Genomic DNA, 17,335 nt, shown 5'->3' with positions numbered 1-17,335 from the left:
AGTTCCCAATGTCTCGGAAGCCTCCGTAGCCACGTGACGTCTCTATGGTAGAGTGGGCGGGACCAGGGAGGAAGATGGCGGCGCCCGTAGGTGCCGCTGCGTCCCAGGCTCCTGGGGGTCTTCGGCCCCCAGTGTGTCTCTTGGTGTTGGGAATGGCGGGATCTGGGAAGACCACCTTTGTACAGGTGACATACGTGGCACGGGCGTAGCGGATGTGCGGGAGAGGTTGTGGAGGGCCACGGAGAAGGGGAGAGAGGTCTTTCTGAGGAGTTGGAGGGGGCTGGCGCGTGGCTTTTCGGGACCTCCTAGCACCTCCGGTTCCTTACTCGGCGGAACTTTCTTGGACCCTCGCCTGGGTTGATTAGGTCTCCCTTTTGCGCACTCTCAGTGCATAACTTGGTTCCGTTTACCGCCTCATACTGGAATTGTCCCACCCTTAAAATTGCCACTTTTTGAAGGCAGCTACAAGTAGCTGGCGATTGGTACGGTGCTGTAACACAGACTTTGATGTAGATTGTTAAGGAATTACGTATTTCTTGTGCGTCTGTAGTATTTCAGGTATGGACAGAAAAGGTGCTGTAATAAGTCTAACTGAAAGCATCCTCACAGGGTGATTGACTTACACATTTTTAAAATTGAATTCATTGGGTGGCATTGGTTAATAAAATTATATTGGGTTTCAGGTGTACAATTATATAATACATCATTTATATATTGCATAGCGTGTTCGCCACCCCAAGTCAGATCTCCTTCCATCACCATTTATACCCCCTTTACCCTTTCCCACCTCCCCCCACCCCCTTTCTATCTGATAATCGCCATACTGTGTCTGTGTCTGTGTCTGAGGGTTTTTCTTTTGTCGTCGTTGTTTTTGCTTAATCCCTTCACCTTTTCCACCCAGGGCCACAACCCTCCCCTCTGACGTCCCTCAGTCTCTTCTCTGAGTATGTTTCTATTTTGTTTAATATGTTCATTAGATTCCACATATGAGTGAAATCATATGGATCATAAATTCTTAACTGGGCAGGTCTTGGTGGATAGTCACACTCCAGGCATATAACTTCTTTAGTAGGAGGTTTATATTTTCTGTAAGCAAGCTCTTTTCATTGTTTTTGTGCATCTAGGTTAATACACATTTGAAATGCCTCTCTCTTAAGAGAGCACATAATATCACTAACTATCCTGTGATCCAGTCCCCGCCTTTCTTTTTCCCACTTTACGTAGTTTTTCTTACTTTACCTCCTGAATTCCAAATGCGTGAAACTGCAAAACTGTCATTCTCTGGAGCATTTGAGAACTTGCTGCCTGGTAATTGTCATCTGTTTGACTCATACACAGGCACTGGGAATACAGTGAAATTGGATTAACGAGGTTCCTGCTTTCTGAACTACTGTTTTATTTGAGGTGATAGGAAAAAATCCATACCAAGCAAGTAAATAAGTGATGGAGAGAGGGGGAGGCTCTGTTAAATGGGTAATAAAGAAAGGTTGCATTTCAACTGAGAGTTGAATGTGGGAGGCAAATATATCAGATAGAGAAAAAAGTCCTGTGTCCCCTTATCATGTCCTCTCTTCTCACCCAATCCTGTACCCATATCTCTGCAGAGGCTCACAGGACACCTGCACAGCCAAGGCTCTCCACCTTATGTGATCAACCTGGACCCAGCTGTGCATGAAGTTCCCTTTCCTGCCAATATTGGTGAGTAAACTGTATCGTTCTGTGAAAAGTGCCTCAGAATGGAAAGCCTCCAGCCTGTCAGTTTTCAGTGCTGTCATTCTTTCCAAACCACTTTCATTTCTGTTGGATTTGGTAGAATTCCTAAATAGGTTTTTACCTTATTCATATTTTCTCTTTGTTTATTCCTTTCCCACCCACTCAGTGTTATTTCTCCTTTCTGACCCTAAGGTGTCAAGCTATTGTTATGTGGGAAAAATGGAGTGACAGAAAGCTAGTCCTCTCACTTCTAGGCCATAAACCTTCCACCAGGCCCTTACATATACACCTTTCTATTTAGTTTCTTTTCTCAAAGTTTAGTTGGAATATAATGGTTGTGGTGTGGTAGTTCACTTAATGATTTGTAGGAATCTTGCTTCCACTGCTGTAGTTACTTGGAAAAATGTGCATGTGTGCATTATTTTGGGGAGAGGTTCCCAGTTGTAAGAGGAATTTGTAGCTGTAAACAATTAAGAATGGATGTGATCTAATGTCCTGATTTTTGATAGGATTTAGGCTTCCTAATCCTTTCCTAACCTCTTCTTAATCCTGTTAAGATGCTTGCAACCCAAATAAACTAATAAAGGAAGGCCTTGTGTCGAGCAGAGGTCGTTTTGAGGAAAGTGGGGGGCTGGGGTGGGATCACTCATCCTCTCACTTAAAAGATGGAATTCTAGTAGTTGATGGGGTAGGTTTACAGACTGGTAGATAGGGTTAGTTAGATATTACTAGACAGATTAATTCCTTTTTAAAAGTTATGTCTGCATTACCTTCAATTAGTAAGAACCCTTTTTTCTTGATTTAGTTCCTTTTCTATGCATGTGGTTAATGACAAGGTATTTCAGTTGCATAAAACTTTTCTCCTTATCTCAGACCTTCTCTACCATAACTTGAGAGCTCCTAGCCTAACATTCTTCATGGGTTACTTGACAATTATCCTTCGTAAGGACAGAAACCAGTATAAAGCTGGAGAAGTTAGTAGAAGAGAATCCAAAAAGGCTAGTTTCAGTTTCTTATTGGTAGAGAAAGTTCAGAGCACCTTTTGCCCTTCCGTCCTTTTCCTCACAGTCTTGCTGCTTTTTCTACCACGATTCAGTGATACTAGTTTAAAAATTTAGAAAACAAGTTTGAAAAGGAACTCATGCCAAGAGAGAAACTTATTTTTTTCCTTCTGAGGAAGCAGAGATGATGTGAAAGACCTGTTGGTTTAGGATATTATTGGTGGATTATATTGTTTCTTATGTGTTAAATTCTAATGAAGTCTTCCCCCTTTCCCGCAGATATTCGTGACACTGTGAAGTATAAAGAAGTCATGAAACAGTATCCTTTTTTACACCCTCTTTGGTTTCACCGGCATTGCTGTGTGAAATGTCCTTTCCCTGTAGGTAAGTCTAGGCAGGAAGGCCAGTTATACTCAGCAGCTTGCTTGATTAGTGAGGATCAGAGCAAAAGTGCTGTGTAGATGATCTTGACAGCTAATGCCAGCAGGCTGTCACTGCCCGATGCATGTGTTATGTTTTGGTCCCTTTAGTTTCTTCATTTTGCCTGGCTATCCCTAAAACAATAAATAAATGAAGAAGACCTTGATGATGAATGTTTCCTATGAAGTCAAGGCAGTGTGATACATACTAGTCAAGGATTAGCCTGCCAGTATCCATTAATGGACCACTAATGCTACAGTGTTGTTTGTGTGAATGATACCCTAGGTATGAACTTTATCATCTGAATTCATCTATAAGCAATTTAAATCCTCAACTTAGTGTCCAGATATGGACTTGGGCCCAATGGTGGCATAGTGACCTCACTCAATCTCTTTGCTACCAGATTCGATCAGGTATGGCTGTCTGTTTTTGCTTATCTAGACATGGCTATGTAAAAACCTGTGATGATTAAATGTATTAGCTTGATAACATTGGGGAAGAAGAGCAATAAACCTGGGTATAAATATAGAAAATAAGTAGGCATTTTGGTAGGCAGGAGTAGGCAACGAGAGGATGATCCGTTTTGTGAACACTTCACGTTGAGTATTTGCGATGGCCAATCAAACAGAAATCCAGAAGATGGGGGTTCATTTTGGGGTGCAGTGTTACCTGAGGATGGAGTAGGGGTTGAAGGGTGAGGTGGGCTAGCAGGAATGGAGGGGAAAAATAATGGGGCTTTACCTTGTGACAAATCAGCCATTACTGAGGTTTTCTCTGTCACCTTCTTCTATAAGAGTGCTTTTAATTGGTTTTTCTCTTACCCTGATGTCACTCTATGAGACAGGCTGTTAACATTTTGCTGAAGTATCAGGAGAAGTGACTTGACAGGGACAGATCCAGTCCTCAGCGTCTCAGACCCTTGCACAGTGCTCCAGGGTGCTGCCGTGCTGCTGGTGTGGCTGTGTTTCTTCGCTTCCATGACTCGTTAGTGGGTGTCCTGAGGCTGAGAACACAGAGAATCAGTAGTTGACGGTACCTCTGAGGCAGGCCACCTGGAAAGGGCCCTATGGTTTTATGCTGAAATTGAGACCTGTTATAATTGGCATCTTTTTCTTTTAGGTGATGAAGTTTATTGAGAAAGCCCAGAACATGTCTAAGTAAGTGATTTCAGTTTAGTACCTGTTTTCTACTCCTGACATATTTCTAGGCTTTTTTGGGAGATTTTGGGATAGCATCAAGTTTTGAAATGGTGTAGACTGGGATGAAACTGTTAGAAGTGAAAAAAGGCAAGGAACAAAATCATTAAGACGCCATACAGCCTAGCACTCAATTTAATAGTGGCCCACCCTGAGTCACTTTGGTATATGCCCGTTAGGAGGCACTTTGAAACTTTGTCCAAGTTCAGTTGTCTGTCTGCCTTCTCTTGGGAAACCACACGTGCTGGCCTTACAGTCTCTGAAACACCTTCCTAACCCTTGTTTAAAGGAATGTAATTTACATAAATCAGGATAATTGCTTTTTAGTTTTAAAAGTATCAAAATATAAAATAAAATTATCCACGGTTAACTGTTAATAGGTTTTTAAAACGTTTGCTTTTTTAAAAAATTATTTATTTTTTAACTTTTTTTTAATTGTTCAAGTACAATTTTCTGCCTTTTCCTCCCACCCCTCTCCAGCACCCCAATTTATTTATTTTTAGAGAGAGGGGAAGGGAGAGAGAAAGAGACAGAAACATTGATCAGTTGCCTCTTGTATGCACCCACAGTGGGTACTGAACCTGCAGCCCAGGCATGTGCCCTGACTAGGAATTGAACTGGTGACCTTTCATTTTTCAGTATGATGTCCAATCCACTAAGCCACACCAGACAGGGCAATAAGTTTGCTGTTTTAAAAAAGAAAGATAACTCAGTTATTTTGTAAAAAAGAATATATGCTCACTATAAGGAATTCAAACTATGTAATATGTGAGCGGTGAAGTTATCGTCCACCAGGTTCCCACCAGAAATGACTGTCGTTGTTCTTACTGTCAGTGACTGTCGTGCCACGTTTCTATGCACATGTCCGTAGAAGGATGGACAGACAAGGTATTTTACAAAAATGGGGTCCCACTAGAGGTGATTTTAAAAAATGTTTCTTGAGATACAAATTCACATATCATAAAGTATACTTCTTTAATTCGTACAGTTTAGTGGTTTTTAGTGTATTGATTCCTACTATTTAATTTCAGAACATTTTCACTATCCCCAAAGAAACCCCGTACACATTGGCAGTCATTCCCTGTTCTGCCTTTTCCCCAGCTCGTGTTTACACACTCACCAACAGTGCGTAAGGGTTCCCGTTTCTCTACATCCATGCCAGTACCTGTTATGTTGTTTTGGATTATGGGCAACTTTGTGGGTGTGAGGTGGTATTGCATTGCTATTTTGATTTGTATTCCTTCAGTGATTAATGGTGTTGAACATCATTGCATGTACTTATTGGCCATTGCTGTATATTTGGAGAAGTGTCCATTCACATTTTTGCTCATTTTTAAAAACAGCTTTATTGATAAAAAAATAGGCAAAGGACCTGAACAGACACTTCTCCAAGGGGAACATACAGAGGGCCCATAGACATATGAAAGGATGCTCAGCTTCACTAGCCATCAGAGAGATGCAGATTAAAACCACAATGAGATACCACTTCACGCCAGTCAGAATGGCCATCATAAACAAATCAAGCAACAAGTGCTGGCGAGGGTGTAGAGAAAAGGGAAACCTAGTGCACTGTTGGTGGGAATGCAGACTGGTGCAGCCACTGTGGAAAACAGTATGAAGTTTCTTCAGAAAACTAAAGATTGAATTACCTTTTGACCTGGCAGTTTCACTGCTGGGATTATACCCTAAGGATCCTGAAACATCAATTCAAAAGAACCTCTGCACCCCAATGTTCATTGCAGCATTATTTACAATAGCCAAGTGCTGGAAACAGCCTAAGTGCCCATCAGTAAATGAGGGGATCAAAAAACTGTGGTACAGTTACACAGTGGAATATTACACAGCAGAATCATGCAACCACACCACAGTCAGTTTTAGGTCATTTTCATCCCCTCAAGAAGAAACGCTGCGTGTGTTAGCTGTCACTCCCCGTCCCTCCACTCCTCCTCCTCTTCCACCTTTCCCTTCCCCGCCCCTCAGCAACCAGGTGCTTTCCTACGAGATTCACATTCTGGTTTTGCTTGGCTCGTTTTTTAAGGAAACATTTTTTTAGATTTTTTATTTTAATTTTTAATTTTTAAAAATTGATTTTAGAAAGAGAGGGAGGAGACGGGTGGTGGGGGGAGATATTGATTGATTTGTTCCACTTATTTTTGCATTCATTGGTTGATTTTTTCTTTAAGATTTTATTTATTTTAGAGAGAGGGGAAGGAAGGGAGAAGGAGAGGGAGAGAAACATGATGTGCGAGAGAAACATAGATTGGTTGCTTCTTGTACACCCCCAACCGGGGATCTGGCCCACAACCCAGGTATGTGCCCTGACCGGGAATTGAACTGGTGACCTTTTGGTTCACTGGCTGGTGCTCAGTGCACTGAGCCACACCGGCAAGGGCCATGGGTTGATCTTGTATGTGCTCTGACCACAACCTTGGCATATCGAGATGATGCTCTCATCAGCTGAGCTAACCGACCAGAGCTAATGCTTATCTCATTTTTAATGTGATGTTTCTATAACTGTTGCAGCGCCCTCTGTGGTTATTTGTAGAAATGTATGGACTGCTGTTCTTATCCGTTAGCATGAATATTGGACATGAACAAAGCCTGAGGGAATGTGGTATGCATTTTAAAGGCAATGGGAGGACAGTAGACTCAACAGTGTGAAGAGGTTATTTAGGTCTTGGATAACCAAGTGATTGGTGTTTTTCGTGATGGAATATTTTCAGCGTTGGCCAAGTATAATACTTCTTTAATGGTCTTTCTTGTCACAGGTACGTGTTGATTGACACGCCTGGGCAGATCGAAGTATTCACCTGGTCAGCTTCGGGAACAATCATCACTGAGGCCCTGGTGAGCACTGTGGGGCTTGTTTCTGACAGCTAGGCTGGATGAGCATCCCTTCCTTGCCTGCGACCTCACGTGGGAGGGAGTTAGAGAAGTTCTGTAAACCCTGCCTCAAGTGATTCTCCCTTGCTAAAAAAGGTTGGAAAAGTCTGGGGACAGGCCATGAGCCCGCTTCCTAAGGCTTTGCTTGTTTTGTGGCTTTAGGCATCCTCATTTCCAACGATTGTCATTTATGTAATGGACACGTCGAGGAGTACCAACCCAGTGACTTTCATGTCCAATATGCTGTACGCCTGCAGGTAATTGATTATTGGTGGGCATGATATCACATCAAGGTATGAGGCCTCCTCTTCTTTCAGTCCTGAGTGCTTTCCCTAGATCTGTACTCAGTCAGGTTTGCCACTCAGTTTATTGGTTGCAAGTAGGAGCGGGGTCAGAAGACAAGGAGGCGCGTGGGCTGTTGGCATTCTCTGTCAGCAGCTTCTCACCTTTCTCCCTCGCTACCGAAAGAGGTGGTGGATGAATACGAATCTTCTGGTAGTTGTTCGTTCCCAGCTCAGTGAAACCGCAGTCTAGATAGAATAGCGCTCTTTTTCTGTGTTGCGATAGGTAGAGTGAAATTATAACATGAGGAGAAACTGTGAATAAAAAGAGTTACCGTAATTCTAAAGCACACAGGTTTGCCCCAAGTGTGGTGCCGTTAGGAGAGGAAGAACTTGCCTCACTGGGGCATGTCAGTGCGTCGGACCTGGGAGCCAGGCGCGCTGTCATCAAAGCTGAGAGAGTTGGATTTCGGAGGGACACCAAAGCCTTCACCAACACTTGTCCCTCCTGATATGACTAGGAATGTCTCTTATTAGATGGGAGAAATCCTAGTCCATTTTTGTATTAATTATGAAAAGACCATTATTTGGTAAAAATAAACAATGAAACAAAAAACCACACACAAATACGCAGGAACCAGGATCAGTAGCAAAGCATTATTACTGACAGGGAGGGAGAGAGAAGGAGAGAGAGAGGTGTGTTTGATGGTGGTTGTGGTTTTCCTCTTGGGAGAGGACAGTCTGTTACTTGTGAGAGTGGATACCTTATACTGGGAGTCTGAGCTCATTCCCCTTCTTTTTACTCAGTTCCAACAGACTGGGTAAATAAGAGCTGAAGTTGTTTTTGTTTTTTTTACTAATAATGTCTTGATGTTTGATTTTCAGCATCTTGTACAAAACCAAGCTTCCTTTCATTGTGGTTATGAATAAAGTAAGTAGATCCTTACTGTTGTGATTCGATACTGTATTTCTTGTTCATCAGAACTTTGTGTTATTGGAAGATTTGGAACAGGTGGGAAGGATTATTTCAGATACTGAAGAGCAGATTTAGCTCAACCGAAACTGTCATGGGCACTCCTAGGAAGAAGATGCGTCCAGATTAAATATTCATCACTGACTCTCAAGCATAGTTATTTTAGCCTAGTGAGAGCAGCCCCTCAACCATAGGGTGTAAATCATCCCTCAGAATCAAGATTGTGGGGGGGAGGGGGAGGGATGGGACGGCTCGTCTATTAGAAGTGGCAAACTGAAAAAAAAAACAAAAAACCCCAGAACTCCCCTCCTGGTTGATAGGTAGGATACAGCAGACCACTTGACTTCAGAACTTACAATGTGCCGGCATCCACTGTGGTCGTGCTCTCTCAGCAGTGGATGCAGGGTCTGCTTCACCCAAGAGAACACATACCTTCGTTCCATTATTTACACCACACAGGGATCTTGGTTCTTTGGCACGTTTCAGTGGAAAAGGAACTGGGGGAAGCAGAGAAAGAAAATACGAATAATTGCTTTTTGCTGTCACCACTTAATTAAAAATTTGGGGGGTGTCGTTTGCTGTCTGTACTCACCTCTGGTTGCTCATAGTTGGCTTCTCTCTGGAGCAGACTGACATCATTGATCACAGCTTTGCAGTGGAGTGGATGCAAGATTTTGAGGCTTTCCAAGATGCCTTGAATCAGGAGACTACATACGTCAGTAACCTGACCCGTTCAATGAGCCTGGTGTTGGATGAATTTTACAGCTCACTCAGGGTAAACATTCTCCTCTGCTTAACACTGATAGTCTTTCCAGAAAACCTCTCAACGCCGACGGCTGGCTCTGAACCCATCTCAGGAAGGGAGTTCATTACCTTCTAAAAAGTAAATTTTAAAGCATTAACTTACTAAAAGCTGGAGGTTTAAAAGATAAATTAGAGACCCTGCCGTCAGAGTTCATGGCCTAGCTAGAAGAGAAGGCCGCACACAGACCTGAAGCAGACGCTGTGTCGGGGTGCATGCCTGATGAAAGGTGGGCAGTTGGGATGGTGAGGTGCAGGTCGCCTTTGAAATGAGAGCCTTCGGTGGTGGGGGGGGGATATAGCATTGAGGCATGCTTTGAAGGAAGGGTAAGATTTGTATAAGAAAAGGGGGAATGTGTAGCAGGGATTATGTTAATGGCCCAAATAAAGGCACTGAGATACTAATTTTCATAGGGAATAGCCAGTGGTTTGATGTGATAGAGAACAGACAAAAAGTCCTACTACTTACTTCATCCTAACCATCTTTGTTGTTCAGTTCTCTGTTCTGCATAGACTTAACCTCCATCACTGTTTATTTAGTAGAAATGCTGCTTTGGGCCGGCCAAAAAGTCTGTATGGTTTTTTCTGTAAAATAAAAGACACATTTTTCATTTTCACCAGTAACTTTATTGATTGGGACATTGTGGGTATGTCGGTTATCTCCCACGTGGTAGAACATTCATTGTTCTCAGTCAGTGTCTCGATTTGATTGCTCTCAACTTCAACTGGTCCGCCCGCCTGTGGAGCATCATCCAGTGAGAAATGTCCAGCATGAAGCTTTGCAGACTCCTTTTGATAAAATTAGTCACAGCACCTTCTCCATACACTGCATAAACCTTTTTTTGTGTTTCAGTTATGTTTTTATCTTTTCTGGCATAATATGCCAAAGATGTTGCATATCACCTTCCATCTTCAGTATTAAAATGGCTACACAACAATTCACCAATTTTGATAAAATTTTTTTTTAATGCATGCTGATAGGACAGGTGTCACAGTACAGTCTAGCAAAATTGTTTTGAATGAAGTTAAAGACAGCTAAGTGCTACTAGAGCCATTTTATAGGAAAAACCAAATGAACTTTTTGGCCAACCCAGTATTAGCTTTACAAGGTCTGTCCAGAAAAAGTCCAGCCATTGTTAATATAACAAGAACAGTTTGTGTAACATTGATGTAACTTGGCAGCCAAGGAGAGTGGACTGGAATGCAAACGGATGAACAATAACAACTTCACTGTACTAATCAGTGGTGGCGGTAGATGTTGTTGAGTGAGCATGTGTACTGTGTGGCTGTGGCATTCAAAGTGACCGAGTAGACAATGAATCTGCATCAAGTTAAGCTTGAACATTCCTCCACGGACACTATTCAGATGATTCAGAAGGCCACAGCTATGGGCAACCTGTGATTGGCAGCTTCATCACGATAACACGCCTGTTCTTGCATCGTGCAGTTTTTTGGCAAAACATCAAATCACCCAGGTGACTGAACCCCAATACAGGCCAGATTTGGCACCCTGTGACTTCTGGCTTTGCCCAAAACTAAAATCACCTTTGAAAGGGAAGATATTTCAGACTATCAGTGAGATTCGGGAAAATACAACAGGGCAACTGGCGGTGCCTGGGAGACTGTGTGAGGTCTCAAGGTGCCTACTTCTGAGGGTGCTGAGGTGTCATTGTTGTAATATAATGTTTCCTGTGTCTTGTATCTTTAATAAAATTTCTATTTTTCATATAACATGGCCGGAATACCTTCTGGACAGACCTTGTACTTGTTGCCAGAGACTTTCTGAAGTAACTAAACTTCTTTTATGAAGATTTTATGAGACTTGAAGAAAATAGTGTACACTGTTAAAAACACATTTGTTTCCTCAATGGCGTTCATGTTGCCTTTGTCAGGTGGTGGGCGTGTCTGCCGTGCTGGGCACGGGCTTAGAGGAACTCTTCGCGCAAGTCACCAGTGCTGCGGAGGAGTATGAAAGGTGAGTCAAAGGAACGTCCTGTTGTTGCTACTCTCAGTAAACTACAGTTCCGATATGATAACCAGTTTTGCCAGGCAAAGTTGTTTGGTTTTCATAGTGTACCTATTATATTTGGCATGAATACGTACATTGGCTGTGGCCGCACTTAGGTGTAACACGTCTCCATTAACTTTCAAAAAAAAGTGAGTATAAAATCTTCAGTGCATTGAATGATTAAGAGCAGGAGTTGTGAGACTTTTTGTAAAAAGCCAGACAATAACTACTCTGGGCTTTGTGGGCCGTGTGACCTCTGTCGCAGTTGCTCAGTGCCTCCCTTGTGGCCCAGAGGCATCCACGGAGAGTCTGCAAACGAGTGAGCGTGCTGCGTTCCAGTAAAACTTCACTCACGAAGGAAGGCAGGGGCTTCTCTGGGCCCGTTGGCCACATTGCTCACCCCCGATTAAGAACATAGACTTTGGAGTCGGACAGGTGTGAATTGTATTTCTGTTTCCTCCACCTAATAGACAAGTGACCCTAGCAAGTTTTCCTCATTTCTAGAGCAGAGACAGCAGCATTTATTGCCAAGGTCATTGTGAGGATTATTGGAGACGGCACCTGGGGCGTCCAGCGCAGTTGCCGACACGGAAACACATTTGATATTAAATGGCTGTCACAGCTGTTGTCACGATCAGTGCTGGAGTTGCACTTACCTGAGAGAAAGTGGAGGCAGAGCACGCAGATGCTCCCGCAGGCCTGTAGCCTGCTGGCTGCTTCCCAGCGTGCTCCTTGGCTTCGTGCTTAGCAAGATGCTAACAACCACATTGTGATTTTCAGGCACATTTTAATTTTGATTCATCAGATGTGGGTTTTGTTGTGTGTGTGTGTGTGTGTGTGTGTGTGTGTGTGTGATCAGAGCCTCAGTTGAGACTCTATTTTGTATCCTCATTGTTGCCCTGATAAACCACATAAGTTTATACTGGGCTTCCTGAACCCAACAGACTGAGCTTCCTTCACTCGGGTGTCTCAGCTGTTTGTCCAAATGAATGATAAGCTCATCGGTCATGGTCTCTATAGCAGGGCTGTCAAACTCATTTTCACCAGGGGCCACTTCAGCCTCTTGGGTGCCTTCAGAGGACCGAGTGTGATTTTCGGGCTGTGGGAATGTAACTACTCCTTAGCTGGTGGTTAGGACCTTGGTGCTGCCGCCAGGTAGAAACAAGGTGACAGGCTGGATAAAGCAAGGTAGAGGGTGGATTCGGCTCATGGGCCCTGTGTTTGCCACCTGTGCTCTAGAGTTAATCTCTCCAGCTCGGCAGTCAGATGTTTTTCTTTTCTCTAGTTTCAGGGTGAGGACAGGCACCTTGGCTTTCAATTGCACAGGGATAGAATTTCAGCAACACTTGTTGTGCCTGATGTTCAGTGAAGTGAGGTCTTTTTTTATTGTCAGAGTCCTAGGAAAACGGAAGTGATGTGGGGGCAGGCAGGAGAGGTTATTAAGCACAGGAATTCAGAAAGTGTTTCTCTTCCAGGGAGTATCGTCCTGAGTATGAACGTCTGAAGAAGTCACTGGTAAGAGAGAAGGAGGCTGTTTGTATTTTTTAGGTCCACTGAAAAAACAACCCCAAACCTTCTGCCATCACTACTTTTGTTGTGGCTGTTGGGGTGTCTTTTAGATACTTGTTAATTTAAATTTGTAAATTTCTGTGTGTGCTGTCTGTGTGCAGAAAGACCCCTTAATTATTTTTCTTCTCTTTACCTGAAGTTTTAAAAGTCAGATTTTTCCTGTTATACGTGCTGAGCCCTTATTGTACCCTACCCCACCTCTATTCCAAGGTCCACTTAAAGGCTAGTTGTAGAATTTTGTTTAGGAACGGAGAGGTGGTTCACAGCTCCTGTCCCAGCTGGTCAGGTGTCCTGTTCCCATTGGCCGCACTGCCTCCACGTCACTGAGCCTTCCTGCTGTGTCTGCCTGAGGGGCCTTTCGATGTGCTTTCTCTCCAGTTCCTGAAACTTCGGTTCCATCCCCAGGGCCCTGCAGCCTGAGCTGTGAATCTGGGCCCGCATTGCTTGGTGTTCCTGCCCCCGGGCCAGCCCTTACCTGCCCAGTGCCTCAGTGTTTGTGTGATCGGTCATCTCCAGTTAGAAGTCGAGCATGTAACCAGGGGCTCCTTTTTGACTCTGATGGTATTTTTTCTGCATCTAGGCCGGTGCGCAGAGCCAGCAGCAGAAAGAACAACTGGAACGCCTTCGGAAAGATATGGGCTCCATAGCCTTGGACACAGGAGCTGCTGCTGGTACGGAGGGTCTCTCGGAGTCAGGAGCCCAAAGGGTCGCAGTGCTTCGCTCATCAGGGAGATACTTAACATGTTAGAGAGGAAAGGGAAAGGGGGGATGTTTTCCCTATGTAGGGTTTGCATATTTCTTGTTCAATTTATTCCAAGGATTTTTCTTCATTGCCACTGTTGAAAATGGGCTTTTCTGAACCATTACATCTTCTAACTTATTATGTTTGTATATATGAAGGCTTTTGATTTTTGTACATTAGTCTTTTTATTTTGTTACTTTACGACTTTTTATATTGTTTGAGTTTTGTCATTGATTCTCTAGGGATGTCTGGGTTGGTGCTCCTAGTTAAATGAGCATACTCCCAGCCGTCCACGCTCATTGGTGGACTGGCCTTTAAAGGACTGAAGTTCTGTTCATGGAAGCTGTTGCTGTGCACCTGGCAGAGAACGGCAAAGCTGCTTGGGGGAGGAGGTGCTGGAAGTGGGCCGGGCTGACCAGTCACATGAACTTGCCTATGCGTCCCTGTTGTACAGCTCAGCCACGTAAAGTTCCCTGTGCTCAGGTCTTTGGAATCTCTCATGGATACATGAAGTGGCAACTGTTACATCTGCTTTTGCAAAGGGTCTGCTGCACTCAGATAACCTGTTAAAGCTTGGGGGAGTTTTGGTAAATGACTTGAGGAAGATCGCAAGTATAGTTGTGTAATTCTTAGTTTTGCACAGAATGAAGCGTGGACTGGCAGGTCGCCCTGCCATCATCCTTTCTCAGGGCCACAGGCCCTTTGAGATTTGCACCCCTTGATGTTGCTGCCCTTTGCCACCCTGTTCCCCGCCTGACCTGTCAGGCCCCTGCAGAGAGAGTGGTCGTGTCTTCCAGTGGCTTTGGGTTGGGTGCATGGTTTTAGGTTCTCACAGAGCCTGGCCCCTGCAGGCTGACCCCCTGCCTAGGAATGGCCTGATTTTCCTGGTTAGCGCGCTCAGCCCTGTTCAGTTTCCCTTAGAGAGAATTCGCCTCTGTTTCGGTATTCAGTGTCCACTTTCCCCTTCCTTTTACTTTTGAATAATACCCTGGCTCATCTGCTCTAGATCGTTTCAGCCTGTGCTCTCTTCAGATGCTGTCGGAACTTACTTCCCACCAGGCAGCCTCCTCGGTGCTCCACACTCACGCTGGACACCCCCCTCCCCCCGCACTGTGCGTCTGCCAGATGTCTTTAGCCTTCATGAGAAGCCATAGTCTTTTCCAAGCTGTGAGCTGTTGAAAACAAATGGCCTTCCTGCTGAGACAGGCTACTTGAGGATTACTTTTCCCAGTTCGAAAACGAGAGCTCTCGAGTTACTGGGATAGCGAAAGCACCCTGTGAACTGCAGAGACGTTGAGCGGCCCCAGCCCTGACGTTCAGGAGAAGCAGGACCCTGCCTTTGTCAGGACCGCGGCTACTCCCTGCCTCAGAACCGCCTCGCTGAGGCGGCCTGTGTCCGTGACGTGCCGCGGGCCTTTCCTCTGCAGGCGGCGCACCTCCTGCGCGGGGCCCTTCCGACCTGATCCTGACGCGGGGAACCCTGGAGGAAGAGGATGAGGAAGCAGACAGCGACACTGACGACATTGACCACAGAGGTGAGCGGGAGCTGGGGAGGCTCACGAGCACAGACTAGCGGCGTATCCTCCCGTGGCGTGGTTGGGAGCTTCTCGCTGAGAGAAGACATTACGTGTGGAGCAAGTCGTAGGCGGAGGACGAGCTGGCAGAGGAGACAGCACCGGGAAGGAGTCCCATGTCCCACGGGTTCCTGGCTTCCTACCGAGTGGTTGGTACTGAGCCGATCACAGGCCTTTTATTAGTCTGTGTTCTTATCCTTAGGCCCTAACTCAGTGTGAGGAATCGGGGGTCTGGTTTATTGTGCTTGTTGTCTCGGGAACACACAAGGAGGCCGCAGCAGAGCTAAACTGGTCGGAAGGGACTGTAACACGGTGGGGATGGAGCGGCTCTGGAAACCCAAAGGGTCGGCTTGGCGACGCTTTGTGGACTACGGACAGAACTGTTCCTTGTGACCACCCTTTTAGGTTCTAGCTGCGGCCACGCGCAGACCTCTCTTTACTCCAAGGTACTGGATGCACACGTGTGAAGTGCCTCATTTAATCAGATTTATTGAAATGTAATTTACAGAGTAAAGCCCACCTTTTAAAAGTTTATGGTTAGATGAATTTTGACACACACACAATCACAATCTTGTAACCATCTCATAATCAAAATACAGAACACTTCAGTCTCCCCAAAAGTTCCCTCATGCCTGTTTTTTTTCCAGTTTCTTCCTGCGTACCAAGTTCCTGCCAATCACTGATCTGATTACTGTTCCTCTAGTTTGCGTTTCCAGAATGTCATGTGATGGGAAACACAGTATTTAACTTGCATCGACTTCTTTCACTCAGTGTAGTGCATTTGTGACCCACCCTTGTTGTTGATGTATCAGTAGTGGTTTGTATTGTTGAGTAATATTCCATCATGTGGACGTACCACCATTGGTTGATGCATTCACCAGCTGATCGGCATTGGGGTTGTCTCCAGATTTTAGCCATTGTAAATAAAGCTGCTGTTAACATTCATTAATAGGTCTTTGGGCATACGCTCTCATTTCCCTTGGATAAAAATACATAGGAGTGGGACTCATTTTAGTTACATTATGAGGAAGGTTTTCTCCTCACAGTTCAAAGACATGGTACCTTTTTGTAACACGGTAGGTAGAGCAAGCTCCGAGAGATTTCCCTCCCTGGGAGACGTGAACGCCTGTTCCTTAGGAGTAGAGTGCTGTGTCTGGTCGGGGGTGAGTGCAGCTCGAATCTGCCTGGCTGATGGGAGAGTTGGAAGACCGTTGACCTTCTCATTTTCCTTGCAGTTACCGAGGAAAGCCACGAAGAGCCAGCATTCCAGAATTTTATGCAAGAATCAATGGCACAGTACTGGAAGAAAAACAGCAAATAGTTTCTGGAAGTCCAAAACTTGGAACTCTGTGAAGGAACTAGCCTTACCTCTGGTTGGGGTTACTATGAAGAACAATTCTGTTCAGAATAGCAGTTTCTCTTATTAGGGAAACCTCCTGACTTCGATGAAGCCCGGAGCAGAAGACATTTGCACCTGGCGGGTAGAAGCCAGTTCCCCTTGGCCTTTTCCTTGGTTGTTTGCAAGGAAGGGCATTCCATTCTTGGATGCGGGTATTCCTTCAGGCATAAAACTTCATGTTTTCTCATGTGGACTCAATTACTTTTGCTGCTGACGGGTGGAATAGGGAACATACTGTTGTTCACTTCAGATCTCTGGTATTAGGCTGGATCTGTAGCCTCTGTTTCCCCTGCATCTGGCCTTTGAGCCACCAGTTCCCCTCCTTTGAGCAGAAGGGGGGAGGGGACACAGGAGCCTGTAGAGTGGCAACCAGTCGGTGTTGGTGTGAAGTGTGCCTCATGCTTGGTAGCTCATTACAGGGAACCTGGTTTGTTGAAGAAAGTGGGCAAAACATGTAATTAATAAATAAGAATCCTGCTTTCGTTGGTGACTCAGATAGTTTTTAATTTTAACTTTGTTCTAAGCCTGCCTGTCATAATTTCAAATAAGAAATACATACACTCACAAATAGATTCTCCTCTCTACACACACTAGCAACCAGGTATAGGGCCAGGCCCTGTTTATATTGTGCTTTGAACTTAATGCGAAGTATCCTTGGTGATTTACTCAGAGGTCATGGGTGTGGGTCAGATGGACATTGCACATACAGTGACCACAGTGAGGGTTTACCCTGTCTTCATTCTTCCCAGTACCTTAAAATACAGTACCTTTCTCG

General features: G+C 44.7%; 1 protein-coding gene across 1 annotated transcript; it reads left to right on the top strand.

Annotated features, from left to right (window-relative positions):
* The first annotated feature begins 52 nt into the window (after nt 1–52).
* Nucleotides 53–17,042, top strand: GPN1 (GPN-loop GTPase 1). Its single transcript, XM_045844677.1, has 14 exons — nt 53–185; nt 1,605–1,698; nt 2,994–3,033; nt 3,481–3,547; nt 4,254–4,291; nt 7,099–7,177; nt 7,376–7,470; nt 8,380–8,425; nt 9,096–9,242; nt 11,161–11,243; nt 12,752–12,791; nt 13,426–13,516; nt 15,015–15,122; nt 16,397–17,042. The coding sequence occupies exons 1-14, from the start codon at nt 75–77 to the stop codon at nt 16,480–16,482; spliced, it is 1,125 nt and encodes a 374-aa protein (XP_045700633.1). The 5' UTR covers nt 53–74; the 3' UTR covers nt 16,483–17,042.
* The last annotated feature ends 293 nt before the right edge of the window (nt 17,043–17,335 follow it).

Source organism: Phyllostomus hastatus, unplaced genomic scaffold, assembly GCF_019186645.2.
Source record: "Phyllostomus hastatus isolate PE091 unplaced genomic scaffold, TTU_PhHast_1.1 phas_contig_402, whole genome shotgun sequence".
In the NCBI taxonomy this organism is placed as follows: domain Eukaryota; kingdom Metazoa; phylum Chordata; class Mammalia; order Chiroptera; family Phyllostomidae; genus Phyllostomus; species Phyllostomus hastatus.
Note: the sequence above shows the minus strand (reverse complement) of the source record. Positions and strands in the feature narration are given on the sequence as shown.

Bases quoted from the DNA above. Each gene is read 5' to 3' on its own strand.
- GPN1 (XM_045844677.1), top strand. From the start codon at position 75: ATGGCGGCGCCCGTAGGTGCCGCTGCGTCCCAGGCTCCTGGGGGTCTT. The intron at 4,292-7,098 runs GTAAGTGATTTC...TTCTTGTCACAG, and splicing joins AAAGCCCAGAACATGTCTAA to GTACGTGTTGATTGACACGC. The intron at 11,244-12,751 runs GTGAGTCAAAGG...TTTCTCTTCCAG, and splicing joins GCTGCGGAGGAGTATGAAAG to GGAGTATCGTCCTGAGTATG.